We start from the raw sequence: 15000 nt of genomic DNA, 5'->3' as shown, positions 1-15000 counted from the left end.
GAAGAAAGTACTAATATAAACTTAGTATACAGGCTAATACTATGAAAGTTTATACCTGTAGATAGTGAGTAAAAAATTGGATAGATGGATAATTTAATGTACAGATCCAGAAGACTATAAATATAGACTAAATATATAAGGCTGGTAATATTTATAAAGCTTAATGTTTGTAAATGAAAAGGTTTATTAGTAAATAGCATAAGATACAAATTAAGGTGAGTACAAAGAAAGACCAAATATACAATATAAACCTGCCAAATAAACATACAAAAAACCTAGACAAAACAAACTCCCAAAAAGGCTCTCATATATTGCACAATAGTATTACATTATCAAGAGCTAGGTAACTAACCTTGATATTCATATACACTATGCGATATTAGAAAACTTCGAGAATCACATATTACAAGGCAAATACCAAAATGAATAAGTTATTACTTGTCATAGTGTATTTCCCTTAAAAACAAGACAAAAACCCACATACAAAAAACAAAAAACAATTAATACTGGACACATCTATTATTATACATGTGTAGCTACAAAATTATATAAAATTATACATTTATAAGTTGCATGCTTTAGAATTATAGAAGACCACTAGTATAGTTAGTTACAGAAGGGAGTTAAAAATTATTAGTAGAAAAGCTAAGTTCTATCTGAATCTAGAGAAGGTGAACGGTAGTTTATGAATGCAAAACAAGTTTTTTTCATTTATGTTGTTAATAATATGCCTACCCGCTTTAATAATGAAAAAAATTTCATTTATACATAGAGAGCATATATAAATATATATATATATATATATATATATAGATTTATGTATGTGTATATATATATATATATATATATATATACATATATGTATATATAAATATATATGTATATATATATATATGTATATATATGTATATATATATATATACATATATATATATATATATCGCCCGGCATTGCTCGGGTTTTTTTTTTCTGACCCTTTAGAATTGGAAGTTTTGAAAATTTTGCATTATCTGGGAAAGTGAACAGTTTTCTGGTTGAAATACACCAAAAAAAAATGGCAACACAGCAGTCAAAGAATCATAATATATAGGGATTTTCATAGAAGAAAAAAGCACCTTTTTGATGGAAATAAATTTTGGTGTTAACTTAGTCCTATTTGAATTTTTTCTTCTAAGTACGGAAGAGCAAGCCTTCTTTTATCATACTCTCAGTTTTGTTCAACTTGCACCGCAGGGTCTCTTAGGAGATAGTGTTAGTTGAAGGCTGCAAAACCTGCCACACACACAGACAACTTCAGCTTTATATATATAGATATATCGTGCAATGCCACTCCCTGTAAGAAGCATTTGTCCTAGTTCATGTAAAAAGCACACATGCTGATCCATGTGGTTATTCAACTTACTCCTTCCCCTGAAATTGCTGGCCTTGTGCCAAAATAATGTCAGATACAATAATGCCTTGATATATGAGTTAATTTCTTACTGGAGATTGCTCCTAAAGTGAAAACTCATAAAGCAAAGCAATAATTTCCCATAGAAGCAATGTTATAAATTGTAATTCATTGCCAGAAAAATATTTTACCAATAAAATTTATAATACTTGTAAATAAATGACAATAAAACAACAGTAGAATGTAAAGAATATTTTATGTAAAGTCAAAAACAATGTCCAGATCATTTAGAATAGACAAAATATTATTATTATAATTGTTTTCTGAATCACTTTCACAAGACTCAGGGACACCATCATTTGTAGACTTGACCACTGATTCACAAGCAAAGAAACAAGTCTAGAGTTGTTTACTGAGAAGCATTCCTTTGCTCTTTATAAACTTCTTGGGGAGACACAGATGCATTTGTTATGGTAGCAGAAACTTTCAAAATTTGGATGTTATGCTTGAAAAATAAAACTCATAAACAATGTCTGTAACTTGGGAAATGAATCTATTCCTCATGAAATGTGTTCTCTGTCTGTATGAACATGCTTGTGCTTGGTTAAGTGATCGTTTCGAGAGAAAGATTTACCACAGATTTCACAATGATATGGCTTTTCTCCTGTATGAATGTATTTGTGTTTAAATAAGGCACTCCATGTAGAGAATGATTTACCTCAGATATCACAGTGATATGGCTTCTCTCCTGTATGAATGCGTACGTGAATAGTTACGCGACCATTTTGAGAGAAGGATTTACCACAGATTTCACAGTGATATGGTTTTCAGACTTGAATGAATGTATTTGCGAACAGTTAAGCTGGGTCCATCAGAGAATGACTTACCACAGACACCGCAATGATATGACATCTCTCCTGTGTGAATATGTATCTGATTAGTAAAGATTCTATTTTCATAAAATAATTTACCACAGATATGACATTGCTACAGCTTCTCTCCTGTATGAATGCATCTGTGATTAGTCACGCCTTTATTTTGAAAGAATGATTTACCACAGATTTCGCAGTGATATGGTTTTTTCCCCCAGTATGAATGTATCAGTGATTAAGCAGCTCACTATTTTGAGAAAATGATTTACCAGAGATATCACAATGATATGGTTTTTCTCCTGTATGAACACGCTTGTGCTTGATTAAGGTATCGTTTCGAGAGAAAGATTTACCACAGGTTTCACAGTGATATGGTTTTTCTCCTGTATGAACACGCCTGTGCATGGTTAAGTTTTCGTTTTGAGAAAAAGATTTGTCACAGATTTCACAGTGATATGGTTTTTCTCCTGTATGAACATGCCTGTGCTTGGTTAAGGTATCGTTTCGAGAGAAAGATTTACCACAGATATCACAGTGATATGGTTTTTCTCCTGTATGAACACGCCTGTGCATGGTTAAGTGATCGTTTTGAGAGAATGATATACCACAGATATCACAGTGATATCGTTTCTCTCCTGTGTGAACAGTACGCTTGTGCATTGTTAAGGTACTAGTTACAGAGAAAGATTTATCACAGATATCACACTGATATGGCTTTTCACCTGTGTGAATACGTATGTGTCTAGGTAAGTAACTTTTATCAAAGAATGATTTACCACAAATATCACAGTGACATGGTTTTTCTCCTGTATGTACACGCTTGTGAATAGTTACTTTACTAAATTCAGAGAAGGATTTACCACAGATATCACAGTGATATGCCTTTTCTCCTGTATGAATGGATTTGTGCCTAGTTAAGTTAGAACTTTTAGAGAATGATTTATCACAGATATCACAGCGATATGGCTTTTCTCCTGTATGAATGCGTTTGTGGGTAGTTAAATGACCGTTTTCAGAGAAGGATTTACCACAGATTTCACAGTGATATGGTTTTTCTCCTGTGTGAACACCACTCTTGTGCCTAGTTAAGTGATTGTTTTGAGAAAAAGATTTACCACAGATTTCACAGTGATATGGTTTTTCTCCTGTATGAGTACGTTCGTGAATGACTAAGTTAGCTTTCTGAGAGAACGACTTGCCACAGATATCACAATCAAATGATGTTTTGCCCTTTTCATTCTTTTCCTCATCAGAAAAATCAATTTCTTCAGACTCTCTTTTACATTCAACTTCACTCCGATATAATTCATTTTCCATAATGTTCCTTTCTCTCGTCACAGTTCACAAAGGTTTTCCTTCTTCTCGTATATTGCTCTTAACAAATATTTCTACTGATATATCTCCATCAAAAGTGATCTTTGTTAATATCTGAAGATGCTGCAACCTGCCTTCTTAATTGCTTTAACTCATTAACATTCAGATTACTCTGTCAAATATGTTTATTGAAATTCTTCTGAATTAATCATTCATTATGTTATCATGTTCAGATTTCAATGTTGTGATTGTTTACTTTTAGAATGACCTTGTAGGGTGGGTGTGAGGGGTGGGATCTGGCTAGTATGAACATAAAACACCCAAAAATATGGCCAGTTTAACCGTTTAGCATTGAGATTCCTTTGTGAAATGTAATGCTTATTTATTCATATTGTTTTGAATTAATCATGGATTATCTCATAGCTTTGAGACTTCAGTGATTTGATTGTTTATGTTTAAATTGACACTGCAGGGTGAGTGTGAGAGGTTAGAATATTTGTGCTAGTTTAAATGCTAAATGATTAATTAATATGCAAATATAATTTTCTGTGTATTCCAGACAATAAAGAAGAGAAATTTTGCTACATATATGTCAGAGTTCAGAAGATATATTTTGCAGTAATTCAGTAAACATTTATAGAAACAGGGTTATACGAGTTTTGTATAACATCTTTGCTCAGTCTTCAAAAGCCTTTCCATTCTAATGACTTTGCTTATGTAAAAATCCTGTGAAGCAGATGTCATCTGATAATCTGAAACGAAAGAGAAACAACAGTGTAAAACATACAAGATAATTAGGAATTAGAGAGATTAAAGCAGTGAAAGTTTTACTACATCTTTTTATAGGCGCAGGAGTGGTTGTGTGGTAAGTAGCTTGTTATAATTGATTTTTGTTAGCCCTTGTGGCTAATAAACGAATTAATTATTATTATTATTATCTTTTACTTGTTTCTGTCATTAGACTGCCACCACGCTGGGGAATCTCCTTGAAGAATCTGTATTGAAATTGGATCGACCCCAGTACTTACTTGTTTTTTATGCCTGACACTCATTTTATCAGTCTACTGCCGAAAGTTCCAGGGATGCAAATATACCAACACCGTTTGTTAAGCGGGAATGGGAGGGCAAGAAACACTTACAAAAACTGACAAAAACTTATAAAAAAGGGGAATGTATAAAACATACATTGGTTTGCTTTAATTACCGAAACGAAATCCCACCGATGTCAATTTTACCTTTCATTGATTTGGGATGAATAAAATAAAGACCCATTCAAAACAAGAGGTCGGTGGTAGTTACTAACTCCCCCAAACCACCATCAGTAGGCCTTTTAATAAAAACTATGCTCCTAGCAGATAACTGAAGAAATAATTATATGAAGGAGAATAACTTCTACGAGCGACTGACCAAACTCTACTTTACCACCTTCAGAAAATGCGAATGTTTTGAAACTGTTAATATTGTTATTACAGCCATATAATGCTGATTGCACCTTGTCTCGCCTGATCACCGAAGTGAAGCAATGTCCAGCCTGCAGGGTACTTAGATGGGTGACCGCTTGGACAACCTATCTGCCCAAAGCATCTAATCTATTTTCCAGGGCGGCGAGCTGGCAGGATCGTTAGCACGCCGGACGAAATGCGAACCGCTATTTCGACCGTCGCTACGTTTGTAGTGAATGCGGGAGATTAGAATTAAGACACGTACCTTCTCTTCGTTGACCCATATCTGTCGGATGGTAATGTACCCTTCCACGTGGCCCGTCCCGAAACGCTAAAAATAGCAGATGCTATCCCTCACCTGGTCGAACCACTGACACGTCATGCACTCACAACTTCCCCGATCGAAAAAGGCGCAATCGCCCCTACCCTATGCGCGCCCTTCCTCTTCCGGTCAGCTTCCTAGCCGCTGACGTCATCCCACAGTTCTCAGTTCAAATTCCACCATGGTCGATTGGGTCTTTCATCGTTTAGGTGTCGATAAAATAAGTACCCGTTGACTAAACCCCATCCTCTAGAAGAAGGATATTTTTAGTAAGAGGGATGGTTTAGTGTGTGAAAATGTTAGTAATTGTACACGGTTGGCATGGATAGCATGGCTCTAATAAGCATAATCCTTCAGTATGGGAGATTTAAGAAAGTAAATAGAAATTAAAGGGGAAATAAGTAGGTTTCCATTCCTTACACCGAATCAGTATTGGAGTAACTTTTGAATTTCACTAAATTAGCCAAATTATTAAACAAGATTCTTCAGTGTTTGGCAACGGCGTTGACTAATTATGAATTAACTTGCACTTCACTGAGTATTTGCTGGTGTACAACATGCATCCTTACTTTAGCAGAATATTTAGGGCAGAAACCAGATTAAAACGTTTCGTCATTCAGCCATTGGAAAACGTTTTAAAGTAGTCTTGTAGAGAAAATGTGGCTGCATTTCGCTTTGACCCTTTAACCTTTAACAATGTTCAATGTAATGAAGATGACGGGAATTGAACTCACGATTGAGCCATGCGCCTTCAAATATATATGAGAAGTTACATAGCTTCATATATATATATATATATATATATATATATATATATATACATATATATACTAGAAGTATAGCCCAGCGTTGCTCGGGTTTGTTTTCTTTTCGACCCTTTAGAATTGGAATTTTTGAAAAGTATAAATTTTGCATCATGTAGCTTGTTATTCTATTTAAGTGAACATTTTTCTGGTTGAAATACACCAAAAAACGGTGACACAGCAGTCAAAGAATCGTAAAAAATAGGGATTTTCATAGAAAAAAAAACACCTCTCTGATCTAAATAATTTTTGGTGTTGACATGGTGCGATTTGAATTTTTTCTCCTACGGAAGGAAGAGCAAGCCTTCATCTATAATCCTCTCAATTTTGGTCAACATACGCCACAGTGTCTCGGTAGAGATAGTGTTAGTTGAAGGCTGCAAAACCTGCCACACACACACAGACAACTTCAGCGTTATATATATAGATATATCGTGCAATGCCACTCCCTGTAAGAAGCATTTGTGCTAGTTCATGTAAAAAGCACACATGCTGATCCATGTGGTTATTCAACTTACTCCTTCCCCTGAAATTGCTGGCCTTGTGCCAAAATAATATCAAACACAATAATGCTTTGATATATGAGTTAATTTCTTACTGGAGATTGCTCCTGAAGTGAAAACTCATAAAGCAAAGCAATAATTTCCCATAGAAGCAATGTTATAAATTGTAATTCATTCCTAGAAAATTATTTTACCAATAAAATTAATAATACTTGTAAATAAATGACAATAAAACAACAGTAGAATGTAAAGAATATTTTATGTAAAGTCAAAAACAATGTCAAGATCATTTAGAATAGATAAAATATTATTATTATAATTGTTTTCTGAATCACTTTGAAAAGACTCAGGGACACCATCATTTGTAGACGTGACCACTGATTCACAAGCAAAGAAACATGTCTAGAATTATTTACTGAAAAGCATTCTTTTGCGTTTTATAAACTTCTTGGTAAGACACAGATGCATTTGTTATGGTAGTAGAAACTTTCAAAATTTGGATGTTGTGCTTGAAAAATAAAACTCATAAACAATGTCTGTGACTTGGGAAATGAATCTATTCCTCATGAAATGTGTTCCCTGTCTGTATGAACATGCTTGTGCTTGGTTAAGTGATCGTTTTGAGAACAGGATTTACCACAGATTTCACAATGATATGGCTTTTCTCCTGCATGAATGTATTTGTGTTTAAATAAGGCACTCCATGTAGAGAATGATTTACCACAGATATCACAGTGATATGGCTTCTCTCTTGTATGAATGCGTATGTGAATAGTTACGCGACCATTTTGAGAGAAAGATTTACCACAGATTTCACAGTGATATGGTTTTCACACTTGAATGAATGTATTTGCTAACAGTTAACCTGGGTCCATCAGAGAATGACTTACCACAGACACCGCAATGATATGACATCTCTCCTGTGTGAATATGTATCTGATTAGTTAAGATTCTATTTTCCTAAAATATTTTACCACAGATATGACATTGCTACAGCTTCTCTCCTATATGAATGCTTCTGTGATTAGTCACGCCTTTATTTTGAAAGAATGATTTACCACAGATTTCGCAGTGATATGGTTTTTTTACCCTGTATGAATGTATCAGTGATTAAGCAGCTGACTATTTTGAGAAAATGATTTACCAGAGATATCACAATGATATGGTATTTCTCCTGTATGAACACTAATCTTGTGCCTACTTAAGGTATCGCTTTGAGAAAAGGATTTACCACAGATATCACAGTAGTATGGCTTCTTACCTGTATGGATGCGTATGTGCTTAGTCAAGCTATCACTTCGAGAGAAGGATTTATCACAGATATCACAGTGATATGGGTTTTCTCCAGTATGAACACGCCTGTGCTTGGTTAAGGTATCATTTAGAGAGAAAGATTTACCACAGATATCACAGTGATATGGGTTTTCTCCTGTATGAACACGCTTGTGCATGGTTAAGCAATCGTTTCGAGAGAAAGATTTACCACAGATTTCACAGTGATATGGTTTTTCTCCTGTATGAACACGCTTGTGCATAGTTAAGTGATCATTTTGAGAAAAGGATTTACCACAGATTTCACAGTGATATGGTTTTTCACCTGTATGAACCTGCTTGTGCTTGGTTAAGGTTTTGTTTTGAGAGAAAGATTTACCACAGATTTCACAGTGATATGGTTTTTCTCCTGTATGAACATGCCTGTGTATGGTTAAGTTTTCGTTTTGAGAAAAGGATTTACCACAAATTTCACAGTGATATGGTTTTTCTCCTGTATGAACACGCTTGTGCTTGGTTAAGCATTTGTTTCGAGAGAAAGATTTACCACAGATTTCACAGTGATATGGTTTTTCTCCTGTATGAACACGTTTGTGCTTGGTTAAGTTATCGTTTCGAGAGAAAGATTTACCACAGATTTCACAGTGATATGGCTTTTCTCCTGTATGAACACGCCTGTGCATAGTTAAGTGATCGTTTCGAGAGAAAGATTTGTCACAGATTTCACAGTGATATGGTCCTTCTCCTGTGTGAACACCACTCTTGTGCCTAGTTAAGTTTTCGTTTCGAGAGAAAGATTTACCACAGATTTCACATTGATATGGTTTTTCTCCAGTATGAACACGCCTGTGCATAGTTAAGGTATCGTTTCGAGAAAAGGATTTACCACAGACTTCACAGTGATATGGTTTCTCTCCTGTGTGAATGCATTTATGAATAGTCAAGTGATCGTTTTGAGAGAATTTTATACCACAGATATCACAGTGATATGGTTTCTCTCCTGTGTGAACAGTACGCTTGTGCATTGTTAAGGTACTAGTTTCAGAGAAAGATTTACCACAGATATCACACTGATATGGCTTTTCACCTGTGTGAATACATATGTGTCTAGTTAAGTAACTTTTATCAAAGAAGGATTTACCACAAATATCACAGTGACATGGTTTTTCTCCTGTATGAACACGCTTGTGCTTGGTTAAGGTATCGTTTCGAGAGAAAGATTTACCACAGATTTCACAGTGATATGGTTTTTCTCCTGTATGAACACGCCTGTGCATAGTTAAATGATCGTTTTGAGAAAACGATTTGTCACAGATATCACAGTGATATTGTGCTTCTCCAGTGTGAACACCATTCTTGTGCCTAGTTAAGTTTTCGTTTCGAGAGAAAGATTTACCACAGATTTCACATTGATATGGTTTTTCTCCTGTATGAGTACGTTCGTGAATGACTAACTTAGCTTTCCGAGAGAACGACTTGCCACAGATATCACAATCAAATGCTGTTTTGCCCTTTTCATTCTTTTCCTCATCAGAAAAATCAATTTCTTCAGACTCTCTTTTACATTCAACTTCACTCCGATATAATTCATTTTCCATAACTTTCCTTTCTCTCGTCACAGTACACAAAGGTTTTCCTTCTTCTCGTATATTGCTCTGAACAAATATTTCTACTGATATATCTCCATCAATAGTGATCTTTGTTAATATCTGAAGATGCTGCAAACTGCCTTCTTAATTACTTCTCATTAACACGCAGATTACTCTGTTGAATGTAATGATTATTTATTCAAATTCTTCTGAATTAATCATTCATTATCTTATTGCTTTAAGATTTCAACGATGTGATTCTTTATGTTTATATGACATTGCCAGGTGAGTATAAGAGGCCAGATGTGGGCAGTTTTAACATAAAATAGCTTGAAAGTTTGGGACTGATACGGCCAGTACAAATGCTAAAGGATTAATTCAAATACAAATTTAATTTTCTGTGTACTCCAAACAATAAAGAAGATATATGTCAGTTCAGAAGATATATTTTGCAGTAATTCAGTAAATATTTATAGAAACAGGGTTATACGTGTTTTGTATAACATCTTTGCTCAGTCTTCAAAAGACTTTCCATTCTAATGACGTTGCTTATATAAAACTCTTGTGAAGCAGATGTCATCTGATAATCTGAAACGAAAGAGAAACAACAGTGTAAAACATACAAGATAATTCGGAATTAGAGAGATTAAAACAGTGAGAGTTTTACTACATTTTTATATAGACATGGCTATAGAAGTGCAGGGATGGTTGTGTGGTAAGATGTTGGCTTGCCAACCACATGGTCCTGGGTTCAGTCCCAGAGTGGCCAAACAAAGCCTTGTGAGAGGATGTGGTAGATGGGAACTGAAAAATGCTTGACACATTCGAACTACCCGAAAGAATTCTAATCCAAAAAAGGAAAACAGAAATTAAATTATGTGGTACCTTTTGACAAGTCACCTGACAAAGCACACCTGACAAGACACACCTGCAAGGCAATGATGCATGATGGGTTGCAATGATCACAGAGTATCATAGACTTGTAAATTCTATTTCCTTTCCTTTCATTGTTTAAACTCTATGGACATGAAGGAATTCCTACAGTAAATCCATTGTCATTTAAATCCATATTGTTGATGACATCAGATAGCCAAATACAGTGAGCAGGCTTTAAATGGCATACTTCAATGTCTATATACAAATTTAAAATTATTACTTCATCATCATTTAAATTCCATTTTAGACACTGGCATGGGTTGAATGGTTTGAAAGGAGCTAACCAGCTGAAGGGCTGATCAGGCCCCATCTCTATCTTAAAATAGTTTCTATTGCTGAATGCCCTTTCTAACACAAACCCTTCACACAATGTACTGGGTGCTTTTTACGTGGTATCAGCACCCATGAGCCTGCAGGATTAGGGATGCTCAGCTGGAGGGGGTCGCAAGGGACAAGCTTGTATGCAAGGGCAACCATGCTTTTACTTAGCTTGATATGTCTTTTCAAACACAGCAAACTGCCAGGATTCTCGTTTCCTGATCCCCTTCATTTAATGTCCACCTTCAATACCAGTATCTGTTGGATGGTTTGGTAGGAGGTGGTCAGTCAGAAGACTGCCCCAGGCTTGTGTGTCTGTTTTGGCTCAGCTTTTACAGCTGGATGCTCTTCCTAACACCAACCATACTACAGAGTGTATTGAGTACATTTTAAGTGGCAAGATCACAGGCAAGGTCAGTTTTGGCACAGCTTTCTACATTTAATATCCATTTACCATGCTTCCCTGGGTTGGTTGGTTTGACCTGGGCTGGCAAACAGGAGTGCGGCACCCAGTTCCTGCCTGATTTAGATTGCTTTCTACAACTGGACACTCTTCTTAACGCCAACCACTTAAGAGACTCTGTTGAGATCTTCTCACATGGTACATGTATGGGTGTTTTTTATGCGAAGCAGTATAGATGCCCCTTATACAGATCACCATGATATATACATACATATAAAAATTATTTGAGGGAATATAAATCCAAACTCACAAGGAAAAAAATTCAATTTAGAAATACTAAATCAAATTTCACAATATAATATATATATATAAATATATATGAAAAATTAGAAAAAACCCACCTTTTATCAATTCAAAATGAACAATTAAATTACACCATCTAGAAAATTACATATAATAGAATTATTAGAATTAAAATAACAATAAAATATCAATGACGTGTCGTTATTCTACCCATTATATATGTTCTTATTATTTTTTTGCAATTTACTTAATCATGGATATTTTATTGTTATTTTAATTTTAATAATTCTATTATATCTAATTTTCTAGAAGGTGTAATTTAATTGTTCATTTTGAATTGATAAAAGGTAGTTTTTTTTCTAATATATATATATATATATATATACACATATGTATATACGTATATATATTTATAATATAAAATCTGTTCTGTCCGTCTGTGTGTCCTCTAGGATCTCGGGCATCCTCAATCTGATTGCAGCCTAATTCGATATGTAGATGCCGAAGGTATCAGGACGTGTATAAGTCTTGAAAAAATTACAAAAATCGATTCCAGGTGAGAATACGATCGATAAAGCCATGGGAACGTGCATTTATATGCACAAGTACATCATCTGTTGTGATCGATACTACACGTACGCAAGAAAAATGCACATGCAGTTTGTGCCGTCTGGCTTGAAATAATGCCACAAAATGCAGTATATCTAAGAGACCAAAAAAATAAGATGCAAAAGAGATATTTTCTTCAAACTTGGCATGAAGGAAGGAAAGACTATTTCGTTTCTCAAGAAGTTTTTTATTTTGCCTTAACTTTGTTTAACAAAACCAAAAGCTTTCTTGAAGTATAGGCATGCTTAATTATTTTTTAATGAAAAGAACTGTTTAAACCATGTTTGTGTTCTCCCAGTCAACAGCCTTATAATTACTGGTACTTTAAACTCTTCGGTTGCATATTTGTGTGAATAAAATCGTTTTTCTTTGGAATAGAAAAAAAGTCTATCTTTAATTCTTCTTTTGCTGGTGTCCCTAATTTAGGTTAAATCAGTGTTTCTCAAAGGGGAGGCCTATGGAGCGGTCGGAGAAGTTGCCTTGAGAAAATTTGGTTTAAATGTTTGACAACTCATCACCGTCCTTGGACGGGGAGGAGGGGCACTTTGCAACTGTGTGTGTGTATATATATATAATTATAATTCTGCTTCTTATTATTACTATCTTTTACTTATTTCTGTCATTAGACTGCCATCATGCTGGGGCATCGCCTTGAAGAATCTGTAGTGAGACTGGATCGACCCCAGAACTTATTTGTTTTTTAGGCCTGGAACTCATTTCATCAGTCTAATATAAAAACAAAACGAAATTATTACTTTACTCACCATTTAATATCACTCCTTATCCTCCGTAGAGTCTTTCCCCCCAAAAGTTTTTATACAAAAGTAGAAATTCATCGAGAAAAGTCGATAATTTTAGACGAGATCAAAGAATATCTGACCCTAAAAAGAACCATGACAAAACTTGTGTAAACGGGGAATATATAAAACATGTAATGGTTTGCTTGAAATACCGAAACGAAATCTTAGCGTTGTACCAAAATTAACAGCAACTATTTACGCCAGGCAGTATTTCTTGTGGTTTTTTACGTTCTGAGCTCAAATCCCGCCGATGTCAATTTTACTTTTCATTGCTTCGGAATCAAAATAAAAATCCATCGAAAAGAGAGGTTGATACTAATCTCCCCCACACCCCCAATATTAAGTCTGTTAATAACAACTTTGCCTCTGGCAGTTAACTGAGGTAACAATTATATCCTTTTCTACTCTAGGCACAAGGCCAGAAATTTGGGGTAAGAGTGGCAGTCAATTAGATCGACCACAGTACGTAACTGGTACTTAATTTATCGACCCCGAAAGGACGAAAGGCAAAGTGTAGCTCGGTGGAATTTGAACTCAGAACGTAAAGACAGACGAAATACCTATTTCTTTACTACCCCGGCGTGCTAACGATTCTGCCAGCTCGCCGCCTTAAGAAACAATTATATCAAAAGCAACTTCCACGAATGACTGACCAATTAGTAATATGTCACCTTTAGAAAATGCGAACGTTTGCTGTGCTTGCTAAAAAGACCCATGTGCGTGTGAGCGCACCGGGACCACTGTTCACTAGTAGTACCTATAAAAAGTGCGTAGAAAACGAAAATGAAAAGAATACAGCTCCATATAATATTCAGAGGAAGATTGTTACTAAAAAAAATTCCAGCATTGATTAGAGGAAGGGATTAGATCTGAGAGAAATTTGTGTTGGTATTAATTCATTGAAAGACGATAAGGAAAATTAGTGAGTAAAGGGAGATAAGCAAGGGCATGAGCCTAATTACGGGAAAAAGAAGCATTCGATCTTTAGATGGCTTCATAGGCTTATAACGGTGGTGGATCTCCGTCGTTTCACAACGAGGAGTCAATCTTTTGGCCAACTGATTTACTTGCACTTCACTGAGTATTTGCTGGTGTACAAGATGCATCCTTACTTTACCAGAATATTTAGGGCAGAAACCAGATTAATACGTTTCGTTTTTCAGCCATTGGAAAACGTTTTAAAGTAGTTTTGTAGAGAAAATGTGTCTGCATTTCGCTTTGACCCTTTAACCTTTAACATTGTTCAATGTGATGAAGATGACGGGAATTGAACTCACGACTGAGCCATGCACCTTCAAATATATATGAGAAGTTACATAATAGCTTCCGTCAAATAATACCATATTTATTCCACGTCCTCGCGTTGTGTTTTCTTGTTTGGATTAACTTTATATATATATATATGTATATATATATATCAATATATATGTATATATATATATGTATATGTATATATATATATATATATATATATATATATATATATATATATCTATATATATATATATATATATATATATATATATATATATATATATATATATATCTATATATATATATATATATATATATATCTATATATATATCTATATATGTATATATATATATCTATATATGTATATATATATATCTATATATGTATATATATATATCTATATATGTATATATATATATATATATATGTATATATATATATATATATATATATATATATATATAAATATATATTAAGTATATATATATATATATATATATATATATACATATACATATAAGTATATATATATATATATATATATATATATATATATAAGTATATATATATATAGATTTTTGTATCATCATCATCATCATTTAACGTCCGCTTTCCATGCTAGCATGGGTTGGACAGTTCAACTGGGGTTTGGGGAGCCCGAAGGCTGCACCAGGCCAGTCAGATCTGGCAGTGTTTCTACAGCTGGATGCCCTTCCTAACGCCAACCACTCCGAGAGTGTAGTGGGTGATTTTATGTGCCACCGACACAGGTGCCAGATGAGGCTGGCGAACAACCACGATCGGATGGTGTTTGTTACGTGCCCACAGCACGGAGGCCAGTCGATGCGGTACTGGCTACGGCCACGTTC

The 15000-nt window shown here is 34.7% G+C and overlaps 1 protein-coding gene across 1 annotated transcript in view; it reads right to left on the bottom strand.

The window, feature by feature from the left end:
• Positions 1-1627: 1627 nt before the first annotated feature.
• The window catches only part of LOC115225412 (zinc finger protein 91-like), a 104063-nt gene continuing 90690 nt past the window's right edge, over positions 1628-15000 (bottom strand). Inside the window, exons 9-10 of the mRNA XM_036514157.1 lie at positions 7908-8488; positions 1628-2984 (exon numbers count right to left, since the gene is read on the bottom strand). Coding sequence (XP_036370050.1) covers positions 2491-2984; positions 7908-8488 — 1075 coding nt within the window. The 3' untranslated portion in view covers positions 1628-2490. The remainder of the gene's footprint in view (positions 2985-7907; positions 8489-15000) is intronic.

This window comes from Octopus sinensis, linkage group LG27 (genome assembly GCF_006345805.1).
Source record: "Octopus sinensis linkage group LG27, ASM634580v1, whole genome shotgun sequence".
In the NCBI taxonomy this organism is placed as follows: domain Eukaryota; kingdom Metazoa; phylum Mollusca; class Cephalopoda; order Octopoda; family Octopodidae; genus Octopus; species Octopus sinensis.
This window is presented reverse-complemented; position numbering and strand designations above follow the sequence as displayed.